The sequence below is a fragment of the Equus asinus genome, chromosome 2 (assembly GCF_041296235.1).
Source record: "Equus asinus isolate D_3611 breed Donkey chromosome 2, EquAss-T2T_v2, whole genome shotgun sequence".
In the NCBI taxonomy this organism is placed as follows: Eukaryota; Metazoa; Chordata; class Mammalia; order Perissodactyla; family Equidae; genus Equus; species Equus asinus.
Genome location: NC_091791.1, coordinates 165148647 through 165170670, shown reverse-complemented (window position 1 = coordinate 165170670; position 22024 = coordinate 165148647). Strand labels below are relative to the sequence as shown.

The window sequence follows — 22024 nt, the reverse complement described above, 5'->3', positions numbered from 1 at the left end:
TTCTCCATCCTTTGCTCTCCTCACGTGTTTCTCCACAGGGCTCACGTCCCCGTGCTCCGGGCGGCCACTTAGCGCCGTCGCCGCCGGCCTTCGACGGCGAACTGGATCTGCAGCGCTACTCCAACGGGCCAGGCGTGAGCGCCGGGTCTCCAGGCATGGGAGCAGTGGGCTGGTCTGAGAGTCGCACAGGCGAACGGCGCTTTCCCTGCCCTGTATGCGGGAAGCGTTTCCGCTTCAACTCCATCCTGGCTTTGCACCTGCGGGCGCACCCGGGCGCCCAGGCCTTCCAGTGCCCGCACTGCGGCCACCGCGCAGCCCAGCGGGCCCTGCTGCGCTCGCACCTGCGCACGCATCAGCCCGAGCGCCCGCGTAGCCCCGCCGCGCGCCTGTTGCTGGAGTTGGAGGAGCGCGCGCTACTGCGCGAGGCCCGACTCGGGAGAGCCCGAAGCTCAGGGGGCGTGCATGCCACCTCTGCCACTGAGAGCCTGGCGCGGCCCCAGGCTCCTTCGTCGTCCGCCTTCCGTTGCCCCTTCTGCAAAGGCAAGTTTCGCACCGCGGCGGAACGCGAACGCCACCTGCACATCCTGCACAGGCCCTGGAAATGCGGCCTGTGCAGTTTCGGCTCCAGCCAGGAGGAGGAGCTGCTGCACCACAGCCTGACGGCCCACGGAGCTCCTGAGCGCCCCCTGGCGGCCACTTCGGCGGCACCCCAGCCTCAGCCTCCACCCCAGCCTGAACCCAGATCGGTGCCCGAGCCGGATGCGGAGCCTGAACGTGAGGCAACCCCTGCCCCCGCTCCTGCCGCTCCCGAGGAGCCCCCTGCGCCTCCGGAGTTCCGGTGTCAAGTGTGTGGCCAGAGCTTTACACAGTCCTGGTTTCTCAAGGGCCACATGCGCAAGCACAAGGCCTCCTTCGATCATGCGTGTCCTGTGTGTGGCCGCTGCTTCAAGGAGCCCTGGTTCCTTAAGAACCACATGAAGGTGCATGCCAGCAAGCTGGGCCCACTGCGTGCCCCAGGGCCTGGTTCCGGGCCTGCCCGGGCCCCTCAGCCTCCTGACCTGGGCCTGCTGGCCTATGAGCCACTGGGCCCCGCACTCCTCCTGGCCCCGGCGCCCACCCCGGCTGAGCGCCGTGAGCCCCCAAGCCTCCTGGGCTACCTGAGCCTTCGAGCTGGTGAGGCCCGGCCCAATGGTGAGGGCGCTGAGCCTGGGGCTGGCCGCAGCTTCGGAGGCTTCCGCCCACTGCCCTCTGCTCTCCCGGCCCGGGCTCGCCGGCACCGTGCCGAGGAGCCAGATGAGGAAGAGGAGGTGGTGGAGGCGGAGGAGGAGTCCTGGGCTCGGAGCAGGGCACTGGGCCCTCTGGCTTCACTGCACCCGCGCCCAGGCGAGGGGCCGCACTCTGCGCCTGCCGCGGGGGCCCAGGCAAGGTCCACCGCGACGCAGGGTACGTAAGGACGTTCCTCTCTCCCAGGTTTTCAGCATCCAGGGCCCTCTCTGACTTCACCACTCCGCTCTTATCTCCTTTTAAAAAGGGTCTGTCTTATTTCTCGCTTCCCCCTACCCCCAGAGGCTTTACCACTTTCTGAGGGCACAAATCCAACCCTTCGGGTTCCCCCAGACGTACTGTATTCTCCTGGGCCCAGAGAGGAAGCAATCCTATGGAGTGTGGGGGCGTTTGGCCCTGATAGGTTTAGGGCAAAGGGTCCCTCTGACTTTCCTTAACGTGTGTATTGCAGAAGAGAATGGGCTGTTAGTTGGAGGGACCCGGCCTGAAGGGAACCGGGGGGCCACCGGCAAGGATTGCCCCTTCTGCGGAAAATCTTTCCGTTCAGCGCATCACCTCAAAGTGCACCTACGAGTGCACACAGGTGAGGGGGGCAGCCTCTGGGGTGGGAAGGGTACTGGAGGGCAGGAAGAGAGGTGAGAGGGCTAAGGGAAACGCCGTAGAGATGACGTTTGGCAGCCTTCAGATTGGCCAGATGAGATCGTTGGGAAACGCTGCTTTATTAAATCAGACGGGTTGGGAGGGGCAGTGTTTCTTCCTGCTCTGAGGAGGTCTGTACGTGGGAGTGAAACGCGGGTGGGGCGGGCAGTGATCGTGACTCTGTGACCCTATCGCAACCCCTCTCTCCAGGCGAGCGCCCCTACAAGTGTCCGCACTGCGACTACGCGGGCACCCAATCCGGCTCGCTCAAATATCACCTGCAGCGCCACCACCGGGAGCAGAGGAGCGGGGCTGGTCCTGGGCCGCCCCCAGAGCCGCCGCCCCCTTCCCAGCGGGGTTCGGCCCAGCAGTCAGGAGCCAAGCCGGCTCCGCAGCCTGCGACCTGGGTGGAGGGCGCGGCGAGCCCCCGGCCTCCTTCGAGCGGTGCCGCGCCGGGGTCCCGTAGGAAGCCCGCCAGCCCCGGGAGGACCCTGCGCAACGGGCGAGGCGGTGAGGCCGAACCCCTGGACCTGTCCCTGCGGGCGGGCCCAGGAGGCGAGGCCGGGCCGGGGGGTGCCCTCCACCGATGCCTCTTCTGCCCCTTCGCCACTGGAGCCCCCGAGCTCATGGCCTTGCACCTGCAAGTGCACCACAGCCGCCGGGCTCGGGGCCGCCGGCCTCCCCAGGCCAACGCATCCCCGCCCTATGCCCGAGCACCATCGGGAGAGACCCCTCCCAGTCCTTCGCAGGAAGGGGAGGAGTCCCCCGGGCTGTCGAGATCGGGCGAGGCGGGGTTGGGGGGGCAAGAACGGTAGGGAGCTCTCTTAGGGGCGGTTAGTTTAGTGAGCTTACCCCGCCGGAGCGGGGGAGCGCTAGAGGTAGTTGGGTAGAGCAGCCAGCAGGGGGCAGCATGGGACCCACATCCCAGCCCCAGGCGGACCAGAGGTGGAGGGGGCAGAGGGTGTAGGAGGGTGGGCGGGCGGTACCCACCCAGCCCAGGGGAGAGTCACAGTGCCTTAGAAGTGGCAGGGGTGAGCATCAAAGAACGGGGTCCCAGGGCTGGCAGAGAACAGTTGTGTCCCTGTTGAGGAGCCGCTCTGCCAGTCTTTGCTGGTCCATAGGCGTGAGAGTTTATTTTTGTACAATGGGTGGGGGTGGGGGGCACTGTACCCTTCTAGCCCCTTCAGGGGCCCTGTAGACGTCGCTATTTTTGGTACGATTCCTGTCATCCCTGTCGCAGAGTTGTGTCCCCAATAAACAGGTGTCTTGAGGCACAGGGCACTGTGTCTGTCTGCCTATGTCCTGTCCTCTTCCTTGGGCCATTCTGTCCAGGAAATAGTCACCTTTTCAGGCACTTAGTAATTTCCAAAGAGCTTGGTAAGAAATGCGGAATCTTGGCCTTTACCCCCAGGCTTCGGCTTCAGTAGCTCTGGGGTGGGGCCCAGGAATGAGCATTTAGCAAGTAGCCTAGGGGATTCTCAAGCACTGTGGTCTGAACTGCTGGAGTGTGCTCGCTGGATCCCAGCTCGACTATGACCAGCTCAGCCTCCAGAAGTGGGTGCAGCATGAGAGGAGGCACTTCAAAGGGTGCATGGAGCCTCCAGGAGCCTCTGTGGAAGAGGCACAATTTCCTAGGCCCAGGCCCAGCTTTGGGCAGGTAAGGGGTGCAGAGTTCCCTGTAGCCTCGGTCTTATTTTCTGTGTCTAGTTAAGGGTTGGGTGAGGGGAAGTGCTTGAGTTAGTATCATCTCAACCCAGAGGGCTGCTCTTGCTCTTCAGAGACAGAATGTGAGTAAATACATTTAATATAACAATAGTATTAGAATAACAGTAATTACATATATAAAGTCTGCACTTCCCCGCCCACCCTCCTTTAATGGTTTGCATAGCTCTGTTTGCTGTGACAGCCCAGAATGGAGTCACCAGGAACTACAGTTGACCTGGCAGAGATGAGTCTTCTCAGGGAGAGTTGGGGCCGGGAATAGGTGGAGAACACAGTCTGACACAGGGCAGTGTCCTGCGAGTAGGTAGTGGCCCAGGATGGGGAAGGACTGAATGAGGGATAATTTCCCCACCTCCCAGGGATGAAGGCAAGCCCGTGTGGCCACTCTGGTTCCGGCAGGAAGGCACGTGGCTGGGGAGAGCTAGAGATAGCGGTAGCAGGGAACCGTGCTGGTCCTTTGACCTCCTCTGTCCAGGAAGCAGAGGGAAGGAATTCAATGCTCTTCCAGTCCTCCATTATGTCCCACTGCCATCCCAGCCCAAACTGCACTAAGAGGAGCAGCTGTAGCCAAGTTCTGGATCTTCTCTAGAAGCCAGGAAAGAAGAGGGAGGTGGGTTGGGAGAGGGAAGAAGCTTCAGCTGGGAGAAGGAAGGACAGTACATGCAAGAGGGAAGGAGTGTTGGATGTGGCGGAAAGTGGGTACTGACTCACCCAGGTCACAGAGGCGTGGTGGGGTCACTCAGGGCTCGGGCATGACTCTGAGGGGAGAGAAACTGCTGTGAATTTACAGGATAAGAAATGACCTCTTCCCTATATTTCCTCTCTCTTCCAAGCTTGTCACTTCACCTCTCTTTCCTCCTAAAGTTCCTGAATTTTGCTGATTTAATCCAAATCCAAACTAGGCTGTTGGTATTCTCCCCCTTCCATCCACTCCTGTACTATGCTCCTTGTTAAAGATTCCTTTTCACTTCTGACCTTGACGCCTCTTAGCCAGGCCTGAGGGAGAGGAGAAAGGCAGACTGGATAATATAGCCAACTTGTAGCCTTGCTGAGAGCTCACTGGTTCCCCCTGCCCCCCATGGGCTGAATGGTCAGAAGAGCCCACCGAGAAAGTGGATGATGAAATCACCCCTTCCCAGCCCTAGTACAGGGACTTACCTGCCGGGATAGCCCTAAGATCCCTCCACTGGCCAGAGTGGGAGTGCTGCTCCCAGGGTGGGGGGTTTGCAGGCTGGGGCTGTTTCTTGGTCCTGGGGACACATCTCCAGAAGAGTCAAGTGTTTCTGGGGCTAGAGGGGAAGCTAGGGTGAGAGCAGGGTATGGAACCCCTCTAGATTACCTTAAGCAACCAAGCTGCTCCATCAGGGAAGAAAAAGCTCCATAGCAACAGGAAGCTGTGAGTCACCATAGCAATCCAGTTGCAAGAGAACCCCCCTACCAAGAGGCAGGAAATTGTCAGCAGCATCATTAGAGCAACCAGGGAAGAAGCGACAGGAAACTAAGGATTGCCGTGGTGAACCAGGAGGGTACAACAGGAAGCTGAGGCAGTTTCCATAGAAACCCAAGGAGAGCTAGAGAGAGAGGTACAGAGGAAGTGCTTCTTAGCAACAGGCTGCTGTAAGCATTATCCTAGCAACCAGATGGAAGGCTCTTTTAGCAATGGGAAAGCTGTACATAGTTGTCATGGCAACTGGGCTACTTGGCTAGAAAAGAAATTGCTCAGCAGCAAGCAGCCTAAACATCACCACCATGACCCAGCTTTGGGAGCCACCCCTTGAGAGGTGCCTCACCCAGGGAAATTTGCTTGACGTCCAGATCCCAGGCCTCCTCCTCGACGCGGGCAGGCAGGGAGCAGGCTCCCGGCGAGAGGCCGGGAAGGGAGGGGCCGGCATGCTCAAAAGATGACACGGCCACGGAGGCCCGGGTGCGGGCGGCTGCAGAGAGTGGGGAGTGGGGGGGTGGGGTGCTGGTGTGGGAAAGCCCTCCTGGCTCCCTGAAATGACCCTCAGTCTCATAGAGGGTCTCCCAGTCAGTCCCACAGTTTCTGGGACGACATATCCACTCATTACCCTTCCTCACTTTTCACCACACCTCCCTACGGTACCCTCACTCTCATGATCTTGAATTCTGGGGGCCACCCCCCAGCAGTCTGGCTCTCACCTCTTCCAGTGAGCAGGGCACTCAGCGTCCGCTCCCCAAGGGCTTTGATGTCCAGGAAGGGTTTATTCCCAATGCCCATGGATACCATCTGCTGTACTCGGAGCTCTAGGGAACAGAGACTATGTTACCAACCTCATTTTGCCCCTCCTCTGCTCCAGCCCTAGCACCATCACGGGGGACTCTTCTTTCTGCTTCTCCCCAACTCTCTTTCCTCTGATGTCTCTTCGTGTTGACTGTCATGACATGGATGGTGATGGTGGTCTTTGACTTCCTCCCCAGACATCTGTCTCTTCTCTCCTGTATGTTGCATCCTGCCCATTTGGCATCCCAGCCGCTCAGCTTCTCTTCTAATACTCACTTTCTTCCCTTTATCTCGGGCACTAACAGCAAACTCAGGTTTTTACATACCTTTATAGTAAGTGTTTCCACACATATCACTCTATTCAATCCTCCTTATCACACTAAGATGTAGATATTACCTCCCTTTTTCAGATGTGTGGAATGAGGTTCAGAGGATTAAAAACAAAACAAACTGGTCCAGCTCATACAGCAAGTGAGTTCCAGAACCCAGGTCCAGTGAGCTCTCTCTCTCTCTCTTTCTCTCTCTCTCTCACACTCTCTCTTGCCCAGCCATTTGCTCTTGCTTCCTTGAAATTTGCCAGCTTCCTCTTTCCTGCTGGTACCCCTTTGACTAATTTCTACCTCAGCAATCTCTCTCAGGTCAGATCTTGAATCTTCTTGTAAGTCCTTCTTTCTCCACCCTATACCTTGCTTTCCCAAGCGTCTCCACACTCCCCAGCTATCATTCTGTCATAACCTTGACTGCAAGCACACCCTCCCCCGGCTCTGCACTGTACCCTTGTTGTGGGCTGCCTGTCTCCACAGCAACTGGGCAATAGAACTTGTCCACTTGAGTTTAATCTCTGGTGAGGCTGCCTGCAGAGTGTATGCCTCTCGTGCACGCCGCCGCCGAAACCACAACTCGAAGCAGAGCCCACTGTCTCCAATGTTTTCTGTCAGCCCCATGTCAGCAGTCTGAGAAAGAGCAGAGGAGAGTGGGTAAAGACCGAGTGAGTCCTGGCTAGATGGTACCACATGGAAAAGCACTTACACTTAGCCTGGCATCTGGTAGATGTTCAGTAAATGTTTGCTCAACACCTACCATGTGCCAACTGCTCTACATTTAGTCTTCCTAACAACCATAATTTACAGAGACATGAAGCAGCTTGCCCAAGGGTTTATCACAGATTATTAGAGAAAGAGCGTTCAAACCCATGTCTGTTATTCCAAACCTAGGCTTTTTTCTTTATACTGTACTCCCCCCTGAAGACCTGGAACTAGTATAGGGGGACAAAGTCTAGAAACCCTTAGAATCATGCCACACTGCCTGATCTAGGACTATAGGTTGCTATTGATGTTTATCTGGATACCAGTCCTCTTGGGTTCTTCAGTTCCATCACGTTAAGCTATATATATATAATGTTCTTTCTCCTCACCCCCCAGGAACCACTCCTAACTCAAAAGGCATGTGCGTTCTTAATGGGAAAGGTCCTCCTCCATTCTGGCTTGGAATGCCACATGAGTCTCCTGCATGAATGACAAGGAAAACTCCATGGGGTAGACCAATGACAGGGACTTCTATCATCCCAACACCCTAGCCTGATGCTTGATTATAGGCCAAATCCTGCTCTAGATGATGCAGACTCTGAACCTGGGTTGGGGTTGAATTTCTAGAACATCCTGTGTTCTCAAGAAGAGCACAACTTCCTGTCCCGGCCCCCCTTCTCACTCCAGGCATTGTACCTTAAAGGACTGCTTGTAAACAAAAGTCTCGGACCCCCCCTCAGAGCCCTTGAGCTTGCTGAACAGGAGGAGATGCTCAAAAAGAAAGACATGGCGAAGGCACTTCTTTCGGCCACAGATGACGGTGAAGGGGTCCCGGTGTAGGAGCTGTCCCTGCTCCTTCAGATCTGTCTAGGGAAAGGAAAAGGAAAGGTCATTGGCCCTGGAGCCCTTTGTATATATTTTACAGAAAGTAAAAATGGGATGTATAGGGCAAGGGGCCTAATGCACTGTGTTCTCAGCCAGGGTCAGGAAATCATGGAAGCCCTTGGCCTAGCATCCATCCACTGGTCACCATGCCCAGCACACCTGGCCCAGCAGCACAGCCCTGCCTCTGAAGTCAGAAGGTACATTGCACAGTAGGGTTTACAGCCTCCCACAGGGAAGCCTTTGCATGTTGGAGACCAAAGCACCATTTTGTCCCAGGAAGAGAATCAGCAAAGAATTAAAGGGGAAAGAGGTCTATCCCTGAGGAGGTAGGTTTCCCACGTGTTCTGGAACCTCAGGGCTGGAAAGAGACTAGGTAGAGGAGAATAAGGTAGGTGTTGAGTGTTGAGATGCAGGAGGAAGTGCAGGATAGATAGGGAAAGCTAAGAATTAGGAAAGCAATAGGAAAGCACAGGCATGTGTAGGATCATGAGATGTTGGGCAGGACATAGCTTCTTTATTTATAGATGAGGAAACGGAGGCCCAGTGAAGTTCATTGACTTGACCAAGGCCATCCAGCTGGTCAGAAATTATAGCCTGGGACCCTCTAACCTTGTATCTAGTTCTCTTGTCACCAGCCCATGCTTTAGGCCACAGGGCTAGGCAGTTTGAGCTGGAGTGACTGGAGCCATGGCCTTACCTCACAGCCACGCACTGCCTCCACTGCCAGCAGGTCTCTGCCATGAGTCTCTTGTTCCCGGAGCAGCTGCACAGCGGCCCCAAGGGCCTGGCGCTCAGAACTCAGTTCAGGCCCAGCTTCCCTTAGGAGCTCCTCCAGAAGCCGCCCATACCGGGCCAGCTGCTCCAGAGGCTGCTGCAGGGCCCGGGGCAGGTGAGGGCCACCCTCCGAGGAGCCCTAGGTTGAGAAGGAGACAGGCAGGGATAAGAGGAGGGGCTGGAGCCAGTGGGGGATGAGCCCTGCCGGGAAGGTGGGTGGTACTTCAGGCTTCTAAGGGTGGATCCAGCCCGGATACACCTAAAAGTAAGGCGAAAAACCTTACTTTCCCCTTTCTTTCCTCTAGAAAGAAAGCAGGTAAGAGGCCTGCAGGAGATTCAATCATCCTCTATATCTTGAAGAGGAATGGAAGAGGAATACAAATATCCCTTATAGTCTCTGGCTTTTGACTTTTTTTTCCCTAAAGATTGGCACCTGTGCTAACATCTGTTACCAATCTTCTTTTTCTTTTTTTCTTCTTCTCTCCATAAGAATTGTATATTCTAGTTGTCAGTCCTTCTGGTTCTGCTAGGTGGGCCGCTGCCTCAGCGTGGCTTGATGAGTGGTGCTAGGTCTGTGCCCAGGATCCGAACCGGTGAAACCCTGGGCTGCCGAAGTGGAGCACGCGAACTTAACCACTCGGCCACGGGGCCAGCCCCACTGGCTTTTAACTTTTGAAGTCACTTTTACATCTTTTGATGTGAGGTCTTTTGATCTTCAGAGCACTCTGTGAGTTAGATATAGTGAATATTTCCCCCATTTACTAGATGTAGAAACAGAGGCAGAGAAGACTTAAGAATCTTGCCCAAAGGCCCTCAGGTGGACTAGGTAAGAACCCAGGCTCACCTGGCTCCCAGTCCAGTGCTTGTCCCACCCTCAGCAATTCTGGGGGATTATTGGTAGGCGATGTTCCTGGGCATATCCAGGAAAGATTTTTGAGGTTGGCTGGGTTTTAGGTCTTCCTGGCTCCTCCCCTTCTCATGTGGGTTGGAGAAAAGTTACCTTGGTCGGGGGGCCGAGTGCAGCCAGACCATTCTCCAGTTTGTGTCGGTGCTTCACATACTGGGCGTAAAGGCTGAACTGGTCCCCCTGTGGCAGTGGGGAAGAGGTCAGCCATCCTGCTGAGGCCCTGCAGGCCAAGCCTCTCCCCTTCCTCCCCTGCATCCTCATTGCAACCCAGAGGGACAGGCCACCAGGGAGCACAAGTCTGCCTAGGGAATGACAGGCTTCCATGGGGAGAGTGGAGGCCAGGCACAGAGGCTGAGTAGAATCAGAGGAGCTTGGACTGCATATTTTGGTTGAGGGTGGGGGTTGGGGACACGTGGACGGGGCTGAGACATGTGAAGGGAGAGGACTTGGAAGAAGTTTGAGAGGATCACTCACATGGCGAAGGAAGCAGGCCCCAATGCGCAGGGGGTGAGTGGCACAACCCTGAAGCTCCCGCAGAAAGTGTGTCCGATGGAAGCTGCGAAGCCTCTCCCGGGCACTCAGGGCAGCGGCCCAGGTGCCCCGCAGTTCAGGGGTCAGCTCAGGCCCAGGGGGTGGCACTGGTTCACTCAAGGCAGCCACATACTCCTGCTCACAGGCAATCAGCTCGGACACCAGGCGCTGCTGAGCACTGTGGGTACAACATGGAGTGGCAGAGGGGCCAGGCATGGGAGGGAGTCACCACCCCCAAGAGTGTCGTGTTCTTTTCCTGCTGGGTGGGTGGGCCTGCCTGTTGGGCACCAACTGGGCTGGGCTCTCACCTGATGCTTCGTTTGCGTTCCATCCGGGGGGTGCCTACTCCCCAGGGCCCGTCTGGCCCCCCGGCCCGGCCCAGCAGCACGTGTTCCCGGGGTGAGCACGTCCTGTCTACCACCTCAGTACTGGTGACCTCCAGGCCTCGGATGAGCACGGTCCTCAGCAGCCTGCCCTCTGCTTCTGGAGCCAGCTCAGGGCCCTCCTCCTCACAGTCCTCCCCACAGGGGGCCAGGGAGCAGTGGGATGGGGCTGTCCGTGGTCCAGGGCTGCCGGGGAGCAGCAGGGAGCTGAGGCTGGGTGAAGGGCTGTGGGAGCCCCGCTGGGTCCCTCCGCTGCTAGCGCTGTCTGCCCTTCGTCGCCGGTGGCCCCGTGGACTCGCCTCCTCTCCCAGCTGTTGCTGAATCCTCCTCTCCAGCTCTTGGCAGCGGGCCCGGCAGCGGCCCCATTCCCGCAGGGCTGCTGGGCTGCCCAGGTCCAGGGCCAGGGCCCGCATCTCCTGGAAGGTGCCGGCACTGGGCTCTGGGGCCCGCCGCAGGGCCAGCGCTGCCAGCACTGCCTCCCGACCTGGCCCTGCTCCTGCCAACCGTGCAGAACCTTCATCCACCCATTCATGTGCCTACAAGGCCAAAGGGTTTGGGAGTGAAGTCATGCGCCGCTCCCACATGCTGCCCAATGGCAGCTCCTGTCCTCCTTCGCTGATGGCTTTCTAATGCCCATCACCCTCCCAGTCCTCTCAGAACACCTCCCCTCACTATCCCAGCATCACTGCCTAACCATGCCAGTCTGAGCTGGGTGGAGAAGAGAAGCCTAGATGGAAGAATAGCCAATACTTATATAGAATTTATAAGTAGCAGGCTCTGTAGTTAGTGCTTTCTATATATTGTTTATATAATCCTCACAGCAGCCCTGCGAGGTAGGTGCCTACTGAGGCACACTCAGGTTTAGCATCTTCTCCCAGGTCATTCAGCAAGTAGGTGGCAGAGTCAAGAGTCAAAGCCAAGGAGATGGCCTCCTGAGTCCCTGCTTTTAACAACTACCCCATCAGCCTCTCCAGGCAGAACAGAGGCAATGGTGGGCGCAGAAGGAAGAGGCTCTGTACACACCTGCTGGAAGAAGCGCTGTAGGCGCAGGGCCCGATGGAGGCCACTCTCCACCTGCTCCAGCCGCTGTTCAAAGATATCCAGAACCTTCTGGGAGGCTGCGTTCTCCTCTAGGGCCAGGGCCTCCCGCGCCTGGGCCAGGCGCTCCTGCAGAAGGGAGGATGTGCTCAGACCTGGTGCTCAGTCCCAGTCAGGCTCCCCCTTCCTCCCCACATGTCTTGGCTCACCTGCCCCTCTCCCCCTTCTCACCTGAACCTCAGTGCTGAAAGCTCGGAATCGTAGCTCTGTCTCCTGCAGGGCAGACAGGGAGTCCCCGGGCACAGCGAAGCTCGCCAGCTGTTCCTCCCCTGGGCCCGAGACCCACTGCAGCACCTGGGACAGGCGGGGTGGGAGGGCAGGGCCATAAGGGAGGAGGAGGCCGTGCAGAGGAAAGGAAAAGGAAAGCTGAGATCCAGCTCCAGCCCCCTCACCCACCCAATCCGGAGAGCCTCGGGCTCAACATTTCATCTCAGTTGTAAAGTGGGAATGATGACAGTGAATGGTAGTAGTTTCCACAAGGGCCAAGTGAGAAAGTAAGAGGTCTTTGTACAGCAGCAGATGAAGGGGAAGCTGGGCTGGCAGGAGACACTGAGGCAGCGGGTTAGGGTGCCAGGGCTACTGCTGGAGGTGAAATAGATAAAACTGCTTTTATCTAAACTAAACTGCCTCTAAAATGAGCCTGAGGCAGGATGAGGGGATGAGGATTGTTTGGATAACTGAGGGCCAGGAGAAACATCACATCCGCTGAGCCCAGGGATGGGTGTGCAGGAGGCTCAGGGCCCAGGCTTGGAGAGCTGACCCGGGAAGTGGTTGTGTGTGTGTGTGTGTGCAAATGTACAAGCATGTGAGCAGCTCTAGTTGCCTATTAAGGGGCTCTGGGGACTCTTATATTGGTTCTGGGATATTTGATCAAAAAGGATGATAGGGCTGGCCTGGTGGTGCAGTGGTTAAGTTCGCACATTTCGCTTTGGTGGCCCGGGGTTTGCCAGTTCGGATCCCAGTTGCGGACATGGCACTGCTTGTCAAGCCATGCAGTGGTAGGTGTCCCACATATAAAGTAGAGGAAGATGAGCGCGGATGTTAGCTCAGGGCCAGTCTTCCTCAGCAAAAAGAAGAAGATTGGCAGCAGATGTTAGCTCAGGGTTAATCTTCCTCAAAAAGAAAGGATGATAATTTTTTCTCTGAAGAAAGGCTGGAGGCTGCAGTGAGACAGCCTGAGGAAGAGAAGTCTGAGATTGTTCCTAATAACCAGTGCCAACAATAGACACTTCTATGGTCCTTTGCTGAATTCATTTGATCTTCCCAACACCCTTGTGAGGTAAGTGTTATTATCATCCCCATTCTACAGATGAGGACTTGGGAACTCAGAGACCCTTCAAGACTTGTCCAACATCCCACTCCTAGCAGAGCTAGAACTCAAGCTGAGCACTTTAGACTCCAAATCCTGTAGGCTAACATTTTTTAAACAGGGGGAAAACAGCTAATAAGCAAGCAAGGAAGCAAACAGTAGGAGATACAACCCCTTGGATACTGGATGGAGGAAGAAAATATGTAGAAGTCCCAGGAAACAGAGAGCCCTGTCCCCACCCTCCTTTGACATTGACCCTGAGGTGACTCCCCCCCCACCCCGATGCCCACCCATAGGTCCATGGGGTGTTCACTCACCACGCTTAGGGCTAGGGAGGAAAAATCGGATTTCAAAGCCCTCACTACTCCACATGGTGGGGTGGGGAGAAAATCCTGATAGAGATCTTAACCCCAGGAGAGAAGAATAAGGTTCAGAGAAGCCAGCCTTATCCGCGAATCTTCCCCACATAGAGGCCCTGCTTCCCAAGGCACTGAGGGCTTCCATTGCTCTCTCCTTCCAAGGTGGAGGGATCTGGGACTTTTCCAGCCTCAAGTTTGGGGGATGACATTGTATAAGGAGTTGAGGGAGCATGGGTGGCAGTGTAGCTAAAGAGCTGGTATCAATAGATGCTTATTATTTTTAAGCTAAAGAGGTAGGCACTCCAGAGTCAATCAGTTCTTCCCAGAATCCCTCAGGGCACCTGAGCATCTCTCACAACCTCTAACAGTCCTTGATCAAATATAAATAGTGAGGAGCAGGGAAGATCTCGCTCCTATTCTTTGCTGGTGCTGAGATGCTGTTTCCCCCTTGTTGAATCTCACACTGACCGTGACCAACCTCCAGGGGAGGTGAGGAGAGAGGGAGGGCCATTCAACCAAGTCAGGTTGGGAGAACCCCACCACCTCTAAGTATCAGCGGAAAACGGAGTGCTGGAGGCCAAGTCCCCAGGCCGAGTAAGAAGTGAATGGGGGTCCTGGCTCACCTGCTGGAGCCTGTGCAGGCGCTGCCGCTGCTCCTGCTGTTGCACGTGCAGGTTGGAGAGGCGCACAAGCTGGTGGATGGCTTCATCCACCTCTTGATACAGTGTAGCTGGGCCTGGGCCCTCCAGCCTGGGGAAGGATGGGGGCAGAATGAACTATTGCCTTTGTCAAGCCCCCCACTCCATTCCATCCTTGCATCCCAACATGAGAAGTGACACAGCATCATGGGTCAGACTGTGGGCCTGGATTTGAATCCTGACTCTTCCATTTACTGACTAATCTTGGTCAAGATATTTAACATTTCTGATCCTCCAAATCCCCATTTGTAATCCTTACTAGCACCTAGGGTCATTGTGAGGGTTATGAGATAAGTGGAAAAGCATGACATCTTGTCCGGATACATGCTCGGTAAGAATTATCTGATGGCTAAGGTTTATTGGTAACTCTCTGCTGTGTCTCCGTCCCCATGTGCACCTGCCCCCACACACCCGTCCCTCATACTTGCTGCTGTGGGTGGAGCGCAGCCTCATTAGGATGGCTCCTCCGTCCCTCTGCAGCTCTGTCAGTCGGGGATCTGCCAGCACCTTCTGTAGGGGCTCAGGCATTCCTACTGTCTCCTGGGGGCAGGGAGCAGTTGACCGTTGGGGTTCCACCAAAGAGTCCGCAGCCCAGCCCAGCTCATCCGCATCCCCACCCCATCTCCTTTGGTCTCATCTCATTTCATACCTCTCCCTCTGGCTCAGGTGGTCCCTCCAGCTCCTCAATGGCTTGCCGTACAGAGCCCAGCACACCTCGGCACAGGCGGCACAACCTTGCCACTTCCTGAAACACACACAGAGGGATGGAGTCCAGGACAGAGTGTAGGATAAGGAGCCTAAGCCCTACAGTGGAGGTGGGGCAGCCCCAAAGACTTTTATGGAAGCAGTGCTGGGTTCAGTTCCTGAATTTGTCACTTACTAATTGTACGACCAGAAACCTCCCTGAACCTCAGTTTCCTCAACTGTAAAGTCAAGAGAAGACAACCAGATTTTGTGAGGTTTAAAGAGATGATGCCAGGTAAGCACCTAGCATGGGCCTCGCACATTGTACAGCTTAGTAAACATGAGTCTCCTTTCCCTCATCTGCACTGGCTCTTCACTCTATAAAACCCTCCTCTCCGCCTGTTCAGATTCACTTCCCCTTTGAGACACAGCTTAGAGACCGTGTTACAGACCCCCTTCATACTCAGCTCAGATCACATTTACACCTCTTTTCTTGACTACTCACAGCACTTAGATTCACAGAATCAGAGATTATATCACAATTGCTGTACTTTGTGGGTGAGGATCCTGAGGCTGGGATGTTGGTGCAGGGAGCAGGTACAGAAAGGCACCAACCATCTCCAGAGTGAGGTACAGGAGGTTCACATGGCCACGCGGAGCCAGAACCAGTGACTCTCGGCTCTTTCCAGAACCCCAGCGACACTACCTTGCACTCTTCTCCAGTTGTTTCTGAGTTACCTCCCACCAAAAATTGTATGCTGCTTAATGTCACATTAAGAATTTAACTTATTCCTCCCATCTCCCCAGTAGCTCATGGTTCATGCACAATATTTTGCTCATGGTTTGTGAGCCATAAATACTTGTTGAGTTGAATGGAAGGGAAACCACTTTTTCTCAACTCCTTGGTCATGTCTCAGGTCTACCCTCTCGCCTAGAATGTCCTCAGCTGGGTCATTCCTGGCTCCCAGTGTCCCGGGTAGGAGGGATAAGATTTACCTGGTGTGTTTCTACCCAGTGGCTGGGAGAGGGCTCCCTGTGGCCTCCCAAGTCCCACTGCAGCTCCTCTGGCTTGGCCACTCTTTTCAGATCATTCTCTGACAGCAACTCAGCACCCTGTAGACATGTGAAGGCAGGAGGTTTCTGGCCTGGGCACCCAGGGATTCAGGGACTGGCCTGGGGCTCCAGCCAGCCTCTTCTCCTCTCTCTGCTACTGATGGGGACTAGGTGGGAGTGAGGGGCTCAAACCTGAAATCCATGGAGTTCAGCTGGAGGGTCATCATAGGTGAGAAGCAGCAGCCGCTGAATGAGGGGAGGGTCTCCCAAGTCCTGAAGGCAAAGAACGACCCTTAAATTGTGAGCAATGCGTGGCCTGGAATGGCCACGGGGAAAGAGTCAGGATCCAAGAAAACTACCTGTCTCCAGGGCTTGGTTACCTGAAGTTGACTTAGGACAGGAATGAGTGCTGGAGGCAGTGGGGGTGCCTTGCGAAGGTCCAGCAGGATGGACAGCCCCAATATCTGTAGATCAGGCCTGCGGGGACAGGAAGAGCCAAGGAGGCAGTGTGCATGTGCGCATGCGTGTGTTTGTGCATGGGTGTGTGTGTGTTAGGGGGATAGCAGCACAGGGTCTGGTTTTAGTGGTACTAGTCCTCAGGAAAAGTTAGCTCCTGGTACGTTTGGGAGGCAATGGGCAAAGGGCCAAAGTCTGGGATGTGTGTCCAAGAGGTGGGGACCTAAACCAGGAGCCTATATTTACATGGATACTGGGTCATGGAATCAAGGTCTGGAAAGATATGAATTCAATGCCAGCACGTAGCATGGTGCCTAATAGGTTCTTGGTGCTCAATAAATAGTTGGTGAATGAGTAAATCAATGTCCTGATTAAATTAGGTTGTGTCTTAGGATATTAAAGTCAGCAGTGTTGATTTTGAGGATTGAGGAAGATATCCTGGAGGTCAGGAGTCAGTAAGGTCAGAGGTCAATGACTTGAAAATCTGGGAGTTGAAGAAATAGGTGTCTTAGAGGTCAGGAGGTCAGTGTCCTGAGAAGAGAGGAGGTCAAGGTCCTTATGACTCAGGAGGTTAACGTCCAGGGTGCCAGTGCTGGGCCTTGGTTACCTGAGCAGTGAGTGGAGGTAATGAAGAGCAGTGCTCAGCATGTCTCGGGAGGGTGGGGGCTCCTCAGGAGGGCACGGTGGGGTAATGGTCAGCAGAGCTCGCCCACTCTGGTCCACCCCTCCTAAGGACACAAAACGGCCAGGCTGTCCTGGCTGGGGGCGGGCTTTGGCTACCTCCCATCCATCCTGCCTCCCTCCGCAGCCCACCCCAACTGCTCCTCTTTCCTCTACCCCTTTCCCTTCAACCACTGATGCCCACAGACCAGTCAGGACGAGGAATCCAGATGCCATCAAGTCCCAAGCTACATCAGGGTTGTCAGAGATGGAGACTGCAGGGGCCTCTTCTGAGACGCTGTCCTCTTTTACTTCCTGCACAGTCTCCAGGGGTGGTGTTGGGGGGTCGGACAGGAGCTCTTCTGGACCTGTGGGTCCTGCACAGACACAGGCAGAGCTACAGGCCTGAAGTGAGGATGGGTCTGGCAGTTCCACTCCCAGCCTCACCTCTGCTCCTCCTCCAGCCCCCTTCCCTGGGCCCAACCTATGCTGGCCCTTGGAGCACTGGCCTCGGTGTCATCTCACCTGCCACGGACACCAGGCTTGGCCCCTCCTGCTCTCTCTCTCTGGCCCTCTCTTCTATAGGCCCACAGGCTTCTGGGGGCCAAGGCTCTTTTTCACCTGCTGGTTTGAGCTCATCTTTCGGGTCAGATTCTGGCTTCCCCAAGCCTTCATGCTCCTCCTTAGACGGGTTGCGTCCTGGAAGCTGGGGCTCATTTGGCGGGGGCAGATTGACAAGGGCTTCCTGATGGCTGGTCTCTTCCTTGTCCTCAGGACTCAGCGGGGTACTGTCCCCTCCGCGGCTAAGAGCCCCTCTGCCTGCAGCTCGCTTCTTTCTCCTGTTTCCTTTGCCTGTTCTCCGAGGAGTGCCAGGTGGTCCTTCAGCCCCCTGGCCAGCTCCTCCCCCAACCTCCCCTGGCCTCAGAGGGCAAGATTCAGAGGCTTCCCCCAGCGCCTCTGCTGGGGGCTCAGATACCTCCAGGGCTGCTGCCTCTGGAAGTGCCTCAGCTCCTGGGGGAGACCCAGGGGAGGCTCCGGTGCTGCTCCCCTCACCGGGTGGGCGTGTCCCATCCTTGTCCCGATGCCCCAGACCCTTCTGGTGCATCCACGCCCGGTGTCTCCGGTGCCGTCCCTTTCCTCCAGCAGCCTTTCGAGTAGGTACCGTCCGGGTCCTGGAGAGGCCTGAGGAACCCTCAGCATCTGTGGGGCTCCCCATCACAGGCAGTGTCACCTCCAGCAGCTCCACATACTCGCCCTCAGGTCCTTCAGCAGGGGCATTGTGCCCATCCCCAGGACTCCGGGTGCCCAAGGCCTCCTCAGGGAGTGGAGGGCTGGGGAGCCCTGGGGGTCCAGAGGGCAGTTCTGGGGGCAGTGTGCTTGGCCGATGTCCAACCATAAGGCCCCCTTTATGCACAAATCGTGGGCAGATGAGCTCAGCCCAAGGCAGCCGCTGAATCCCAGAGGGCGCAGACAGTAGGCACGTGCTGAGGCGACCTGTCGGCCGGTCCTTATTGATGCCTTGTAGCCACTCAGGTGTGAACAGGTAGGCACAGGCCTCATTGGGCACAGGCAGCTCCTGTACCCGCCCACCCCCTGGGGCAAGGCACTTGAGTGCCAGGCGGGGTGCTTGGGCTGCTGAGGGCACCACTTGCAGGTAGAAGTCCCCCGGGCGCAGCAGCTGCCAGGGCAGGGCTGCTAGCTGCACCACCACCTGCTCGTGCAGGCAGAGGGGCCAGCCCTCATGGAAGAAGAGGAAACCACTGTACTGGGCCTGGGGAGAGAAGGTGAGAGGCTACGCTCAGGCCTCTGCTGATGAAACCAGCAGGAGGGGGCAGTTAGACTGGGACCACCCCAGGCAGGAGTGGACTTATGGCTGGGGGGTTATAACCCTGGGAGAACAGGAAGGGATATCTTGGGGTGTTCACATGGCAGAGGAAGGGATTGGGACTGGTTAGTTTTTTGGTAGCAGGAAGCCTTCTCTAGGAAGCTGGTTCCATGTGTGGGAGGGTACGAACTGAGTCATTACAAAGACATGGTCAGCAGATGCCATTGTCTTGGAGGAGCCAGAGACTCTTAGGAGGTCTTTATATCCTAGAATTGACTCTGTTGAGTCATGTCTGGGGGAGTTAGTATCTTGAGAAATTGCTATGAGGGGGCAAATGTCTGGAATTGGGTCTGGAGGGTCAGGGTCTTTGGGAGCTGATGTTTCTTAGGGGGTCAATATTTGGGGAAGATGAGTGTCTGTGTGTGGTTAGTATCTGCGTGGTTGGTGACTCTGGGAAGATCAGTTATCAGGGGAAGCAGTGACTCTGGGAGGGGAAGGGAATTAGTGTAGCTAGTCTCTGGAGTGAGGCACTGGATCTTAGGGGAGATAGAACAGGGATGCATGGCCACTCACACAGGCCTCCTGCTGGACCTTGGCAAGCAGATGCTTGGCGGGCACCAGGAAGTCCAGCGTGTACCTCAGTGCATCTTCCCGATAAGTCCTCTCCACCACCTGGAACACCTGGCCCAACAGTGTTGGGGCCGTCGCCTCAAAGGGTGGGTACAGGGCAGCAAGTGTGCTCTGCACACAGTCCTCCACTGGTTCAGGCTCCTGGGAGAGACAAGACCAGGCTGCAGATCCTTAGAAATCATTCAAACATGGCTCCTTGGGGGCCATACTGGTATGGGGCTGGCTGTGTTCCCCAGGGGTCCCATCGTGTACACAGTGTGTGCACAGAGAGGGCGCTCAGGAAACGCTGGCTGAAGAAGCCTGGGATGGGAGTGAACAGGCCTAGCAGTACACTCTATATGAGAGCTCTGAGACTTTGGCTTTGGAGATCCAGGGAGAATTTTTTGTGAATGTCTCTGCCTGGGCCGTCCCCAGTTCTTGTGAATTGGGGTGATTGTATAGGCCTTCCTCAGGAAGAGACAGGCTTCTGGGCTATCCATCAGGGGACTTACTGATGGCTGAGAGCGCTAGAGGGTAGGGCCTTTCACGTGGCCATCCTGCAAGTCCCTCCTCACAGGGCCTACTATCTGGAGCCCCCCACCTTGAGTGGAGGTGCCAGCACTCATGAACAACCATATACTAGAGATGGTCATTGGGTGGGAATGAGGACTGAAGGGCCATCTGTCATGAGTCTTTCTAGTACCCCTCTCCCAGAGTGCTCTGTGGGATTGGGTTACAAAGACCTGGGCCGGGGCAGTTGAAAGAGGAAAAAGTCACAAAGGGAACACGTGGGGAACGGAGGAGGAGGCCTTGATGTTGATCAGGTATTTTCTGATTCCAATAGGACCTCTCTGCCAACCTCCACCAGGAGCCACTGTCTCGTACACTCAGCCCTGCTTCCTCCAGACTGGCCTCCCTAAGTGAATCAATGGGCTATCTTTCTCCAGCCCAGATCCTTAATCACCACCCCTCAGGCTATTCCTCTGCAAACTTATTTCTCTTTAGAGATGGCTTTGAAGTTCCTTTTATCAGATTTCTTTGCAGTAAATGGGCAAGGGAATGCTTGCTGCAGCGTTCAGCTAGTTCTCTCCCCCCATCCCCCTTGCCCTGCCTTTGCCCTGAAGACAAAACTGCATATTTTACTGAGTCCCGCCAGCCAGAGTTGCCCGCCTGTCCCGACCGTCTGAGAAGCTAGGGCAGCCACTCCAGAGACGGACATTCAGTGCGTCAGCACAGAGACCCGGTCCCAAGGTGTGTGGGCGAGCATACAGACCCCTCAGTGTTCCGGGGACCCGGCCAGCGCTGCGAGAGTGGGTGGGGGAGGGTGGAGATGGGCCAGGGCGAGGCAGAGTGGGCCGTCCGCTCCGAGGCCAGGAGGGGGGAGCCAGGGCTTGAGCGGCGAGGCAGCTGCAACCCATTAGGGGCGGTGAGCTCATGGCTGAGCGAGAGTCTCAGCCACAGGAAACGGCAGCGGCAGGAGGAGGGGAGGGGTCTGGGGTGGGAGGCGGCGGGCAGGAGCACAGAGACCGAGCCTCCAGCCGGCCAGGACCAAAGAGGAGAGTAGAGAGACTGAGTCAGCTCTCCCTGGCCCAGTTCCTCTTTCTTTCTGCTCCAGCCTCCCTGCCAGGGGGGTGCCCTTCCTTCTGCAGAGGAGCAGCCCCGGTAGCGCTCCTCCCCCTCCTCCACTCCCTGCAGTGAGCGCCCCCTGGCAGGGCCTCTCCCCCTCCTCCACTCCCTGCAGTGAGCGCCCCCTTGGCCGTGTTCTCCCTCCCGCCCCCCGCAGTGGGCGCTCTCCCTGGCAGCGCCCACTCCGGCAATGATTCTTCAGACAGTACTTCTGGAGTGAAAGTTCCCAGGATAGTGTCCACTCTGGTTGGTATGGGCTTCCCCTTAACAGTGCCCTCCTGCTTCCTGTGTCCTGAGTTGCTGCTGCCAGGGTCCCCTACCCGCTGCAGGGAGCTCCTGCCAGTGCTCCCTCCCCTCTGCAGCGGGAATGCTCTGAGACAGTACTTCTGTTCCCCGCAGCGTGAGCTCCGGGGCACTCCCCCCAACCCCCAATCCCTTGTCTGTTCTGGCAGCGTCACGCCCCCTGGCACTGTGAGCCCCCCTCCCGACTCTGTCCACTATCCTGAGGCAGCCTCTCTTTCTCCGCGGGAATTTCCCTCTTTGGCCATGTCCCTGGCCCCAGCCCAGTCACAGCTGTGGCCGGTCCCCCAGGGCCGGATGGGTGGGCCCGGCTCACCGGGCTGGGGACTGGGATGGAAAATGGTGGTTCCAGGCAGGTCAGTTCTCATGACCTGAGGCCGGGCCCCTTCCAGGGCAGCTGTAGTACCAACCCGCAGGGGTCTCTCGCGGGTAAAGAGCTGGACGGGGGGGTGGGGGTGGGGGGTGGGGTGGGCGGGTGGGGAGGGAAGATCCTGCAAAGGAAGGCACGGGTCAGGATAGAGGAGGGTGAGGGAGGGGGGTGTGTGGATTAGGGGTGAGACCAAAGGGAGGATGGGGGAGGGGGTGGAGAAGAGGAGGAAGAAAGAAAGGGCGAGGGCAATCAATACTCGGTGGGGACAGAGCCAGACAGTGGGGCAGACAGACAGACAAATCAAAGAAAAGAAAGGGGGATGGGAGGGAGGAGAGTCTCAGGAGCGCTCAACAGTCCAAAGCAGGAGCAGGAGGCACCAGGCTGGGGGCTGGCGGCCCCGAGCTGGCTGCGCGGAGGCGGAGGGGACACCGGGGTTGCGGCGCGGGACTCACCATGGCTCGGCGCGGGGCCGCGTCCGAGGCTCGGGCGGACGGGACCAGGCGCGCCGCCGCCTCCCTCCCGCCGCTAGCGTCTCGCCGGGTCTGGCTCGGGGACAGCTCCGGCCGCGGTGGCGGCTCGGCCCGC

At 56.8% G+C, this 22024-nt stretch overlaps 2 protein-coding genes across 16 annotated transcripts in view; one reads left to right on the top strand and one right to left on the bottom strand.

The window, feature by feature from the left end:
- Positions 1-3209, top strand: part of ZNF219 (zinc finger protein 219) — a 14417-nt gene extending 11208 nt beyond the window's left edge. For all 7 annotated transcript variants that reach the window (XM_014844454.3, XM_070503954.1, XM_014844456.3 and 4 more), the window contains exons 3-5: positions 39-1443; positions 1736-1867; positions 2134-3209. In XM_014844454.3, coding sequence (XP_014699940.2) covers positions 39-1443; positions 1736-1867; positions 2134-2738 — 2142 coding nt within the window. In that variant the 3' untranslated portion in view covers positions 2739-3209. The remainder of the gene's footprint in view (positions 1-38; positions 1444-1735; positions 1868-2133) is intronic.
- ARHGEF40 (Rho guanine nucleotide exchange factor 40) lies at positions 3116-22024 on the bottom strand. Of its 9 annotated transcripts, none has more exons than XM_044765268.2 (24): positions 21892-22024; positions 19108-19305; positions 17235-18480; positions 16919-17086; positions 16657-16777; positions 15974-16070; positions 15786-15866; positions 15537-15653; positions 14506-14601; positions 14281-14396; positions 13782-13908; positions 11662-11784; positions 11416-11559; positions 10318-10928; positions 9953-10187; positions 9572-9658; positions 8495-8710; positions 7609-7779; positions 6663-6840; positions 5806-5910; positions 5436-5579; positions 4804-4934; positions 4357-4403; positions 3116-3247 (listed from the first exon to the last, which is right to left on the bottom strand). In XM_044765268.2, exons 1-23 carry the CDS (start codon positions 21892-21894, stop codon positions 4362-4364), a joined length of 4557 nt encoding a protein of 1518 aa, XP_044621203.2. In that variant the 5' UTR covers positions 21895-22024; the 3' UTR covers positions 3116-3247; positions 4357-4361. The 9 variants fall into 9 exon arrangements, with proteins under 9 accessions (XP_044621203.2, XP_044621204.2, XP_044621202.2 ...); XM_044765269.2 differs by lacking the exon at positions 3116-3247 and adding an exon at positions 3710-4230; XM_044765267.2 differs by lacking the exon at positions 3116-3247 and adding an exon at positions 3710-4112.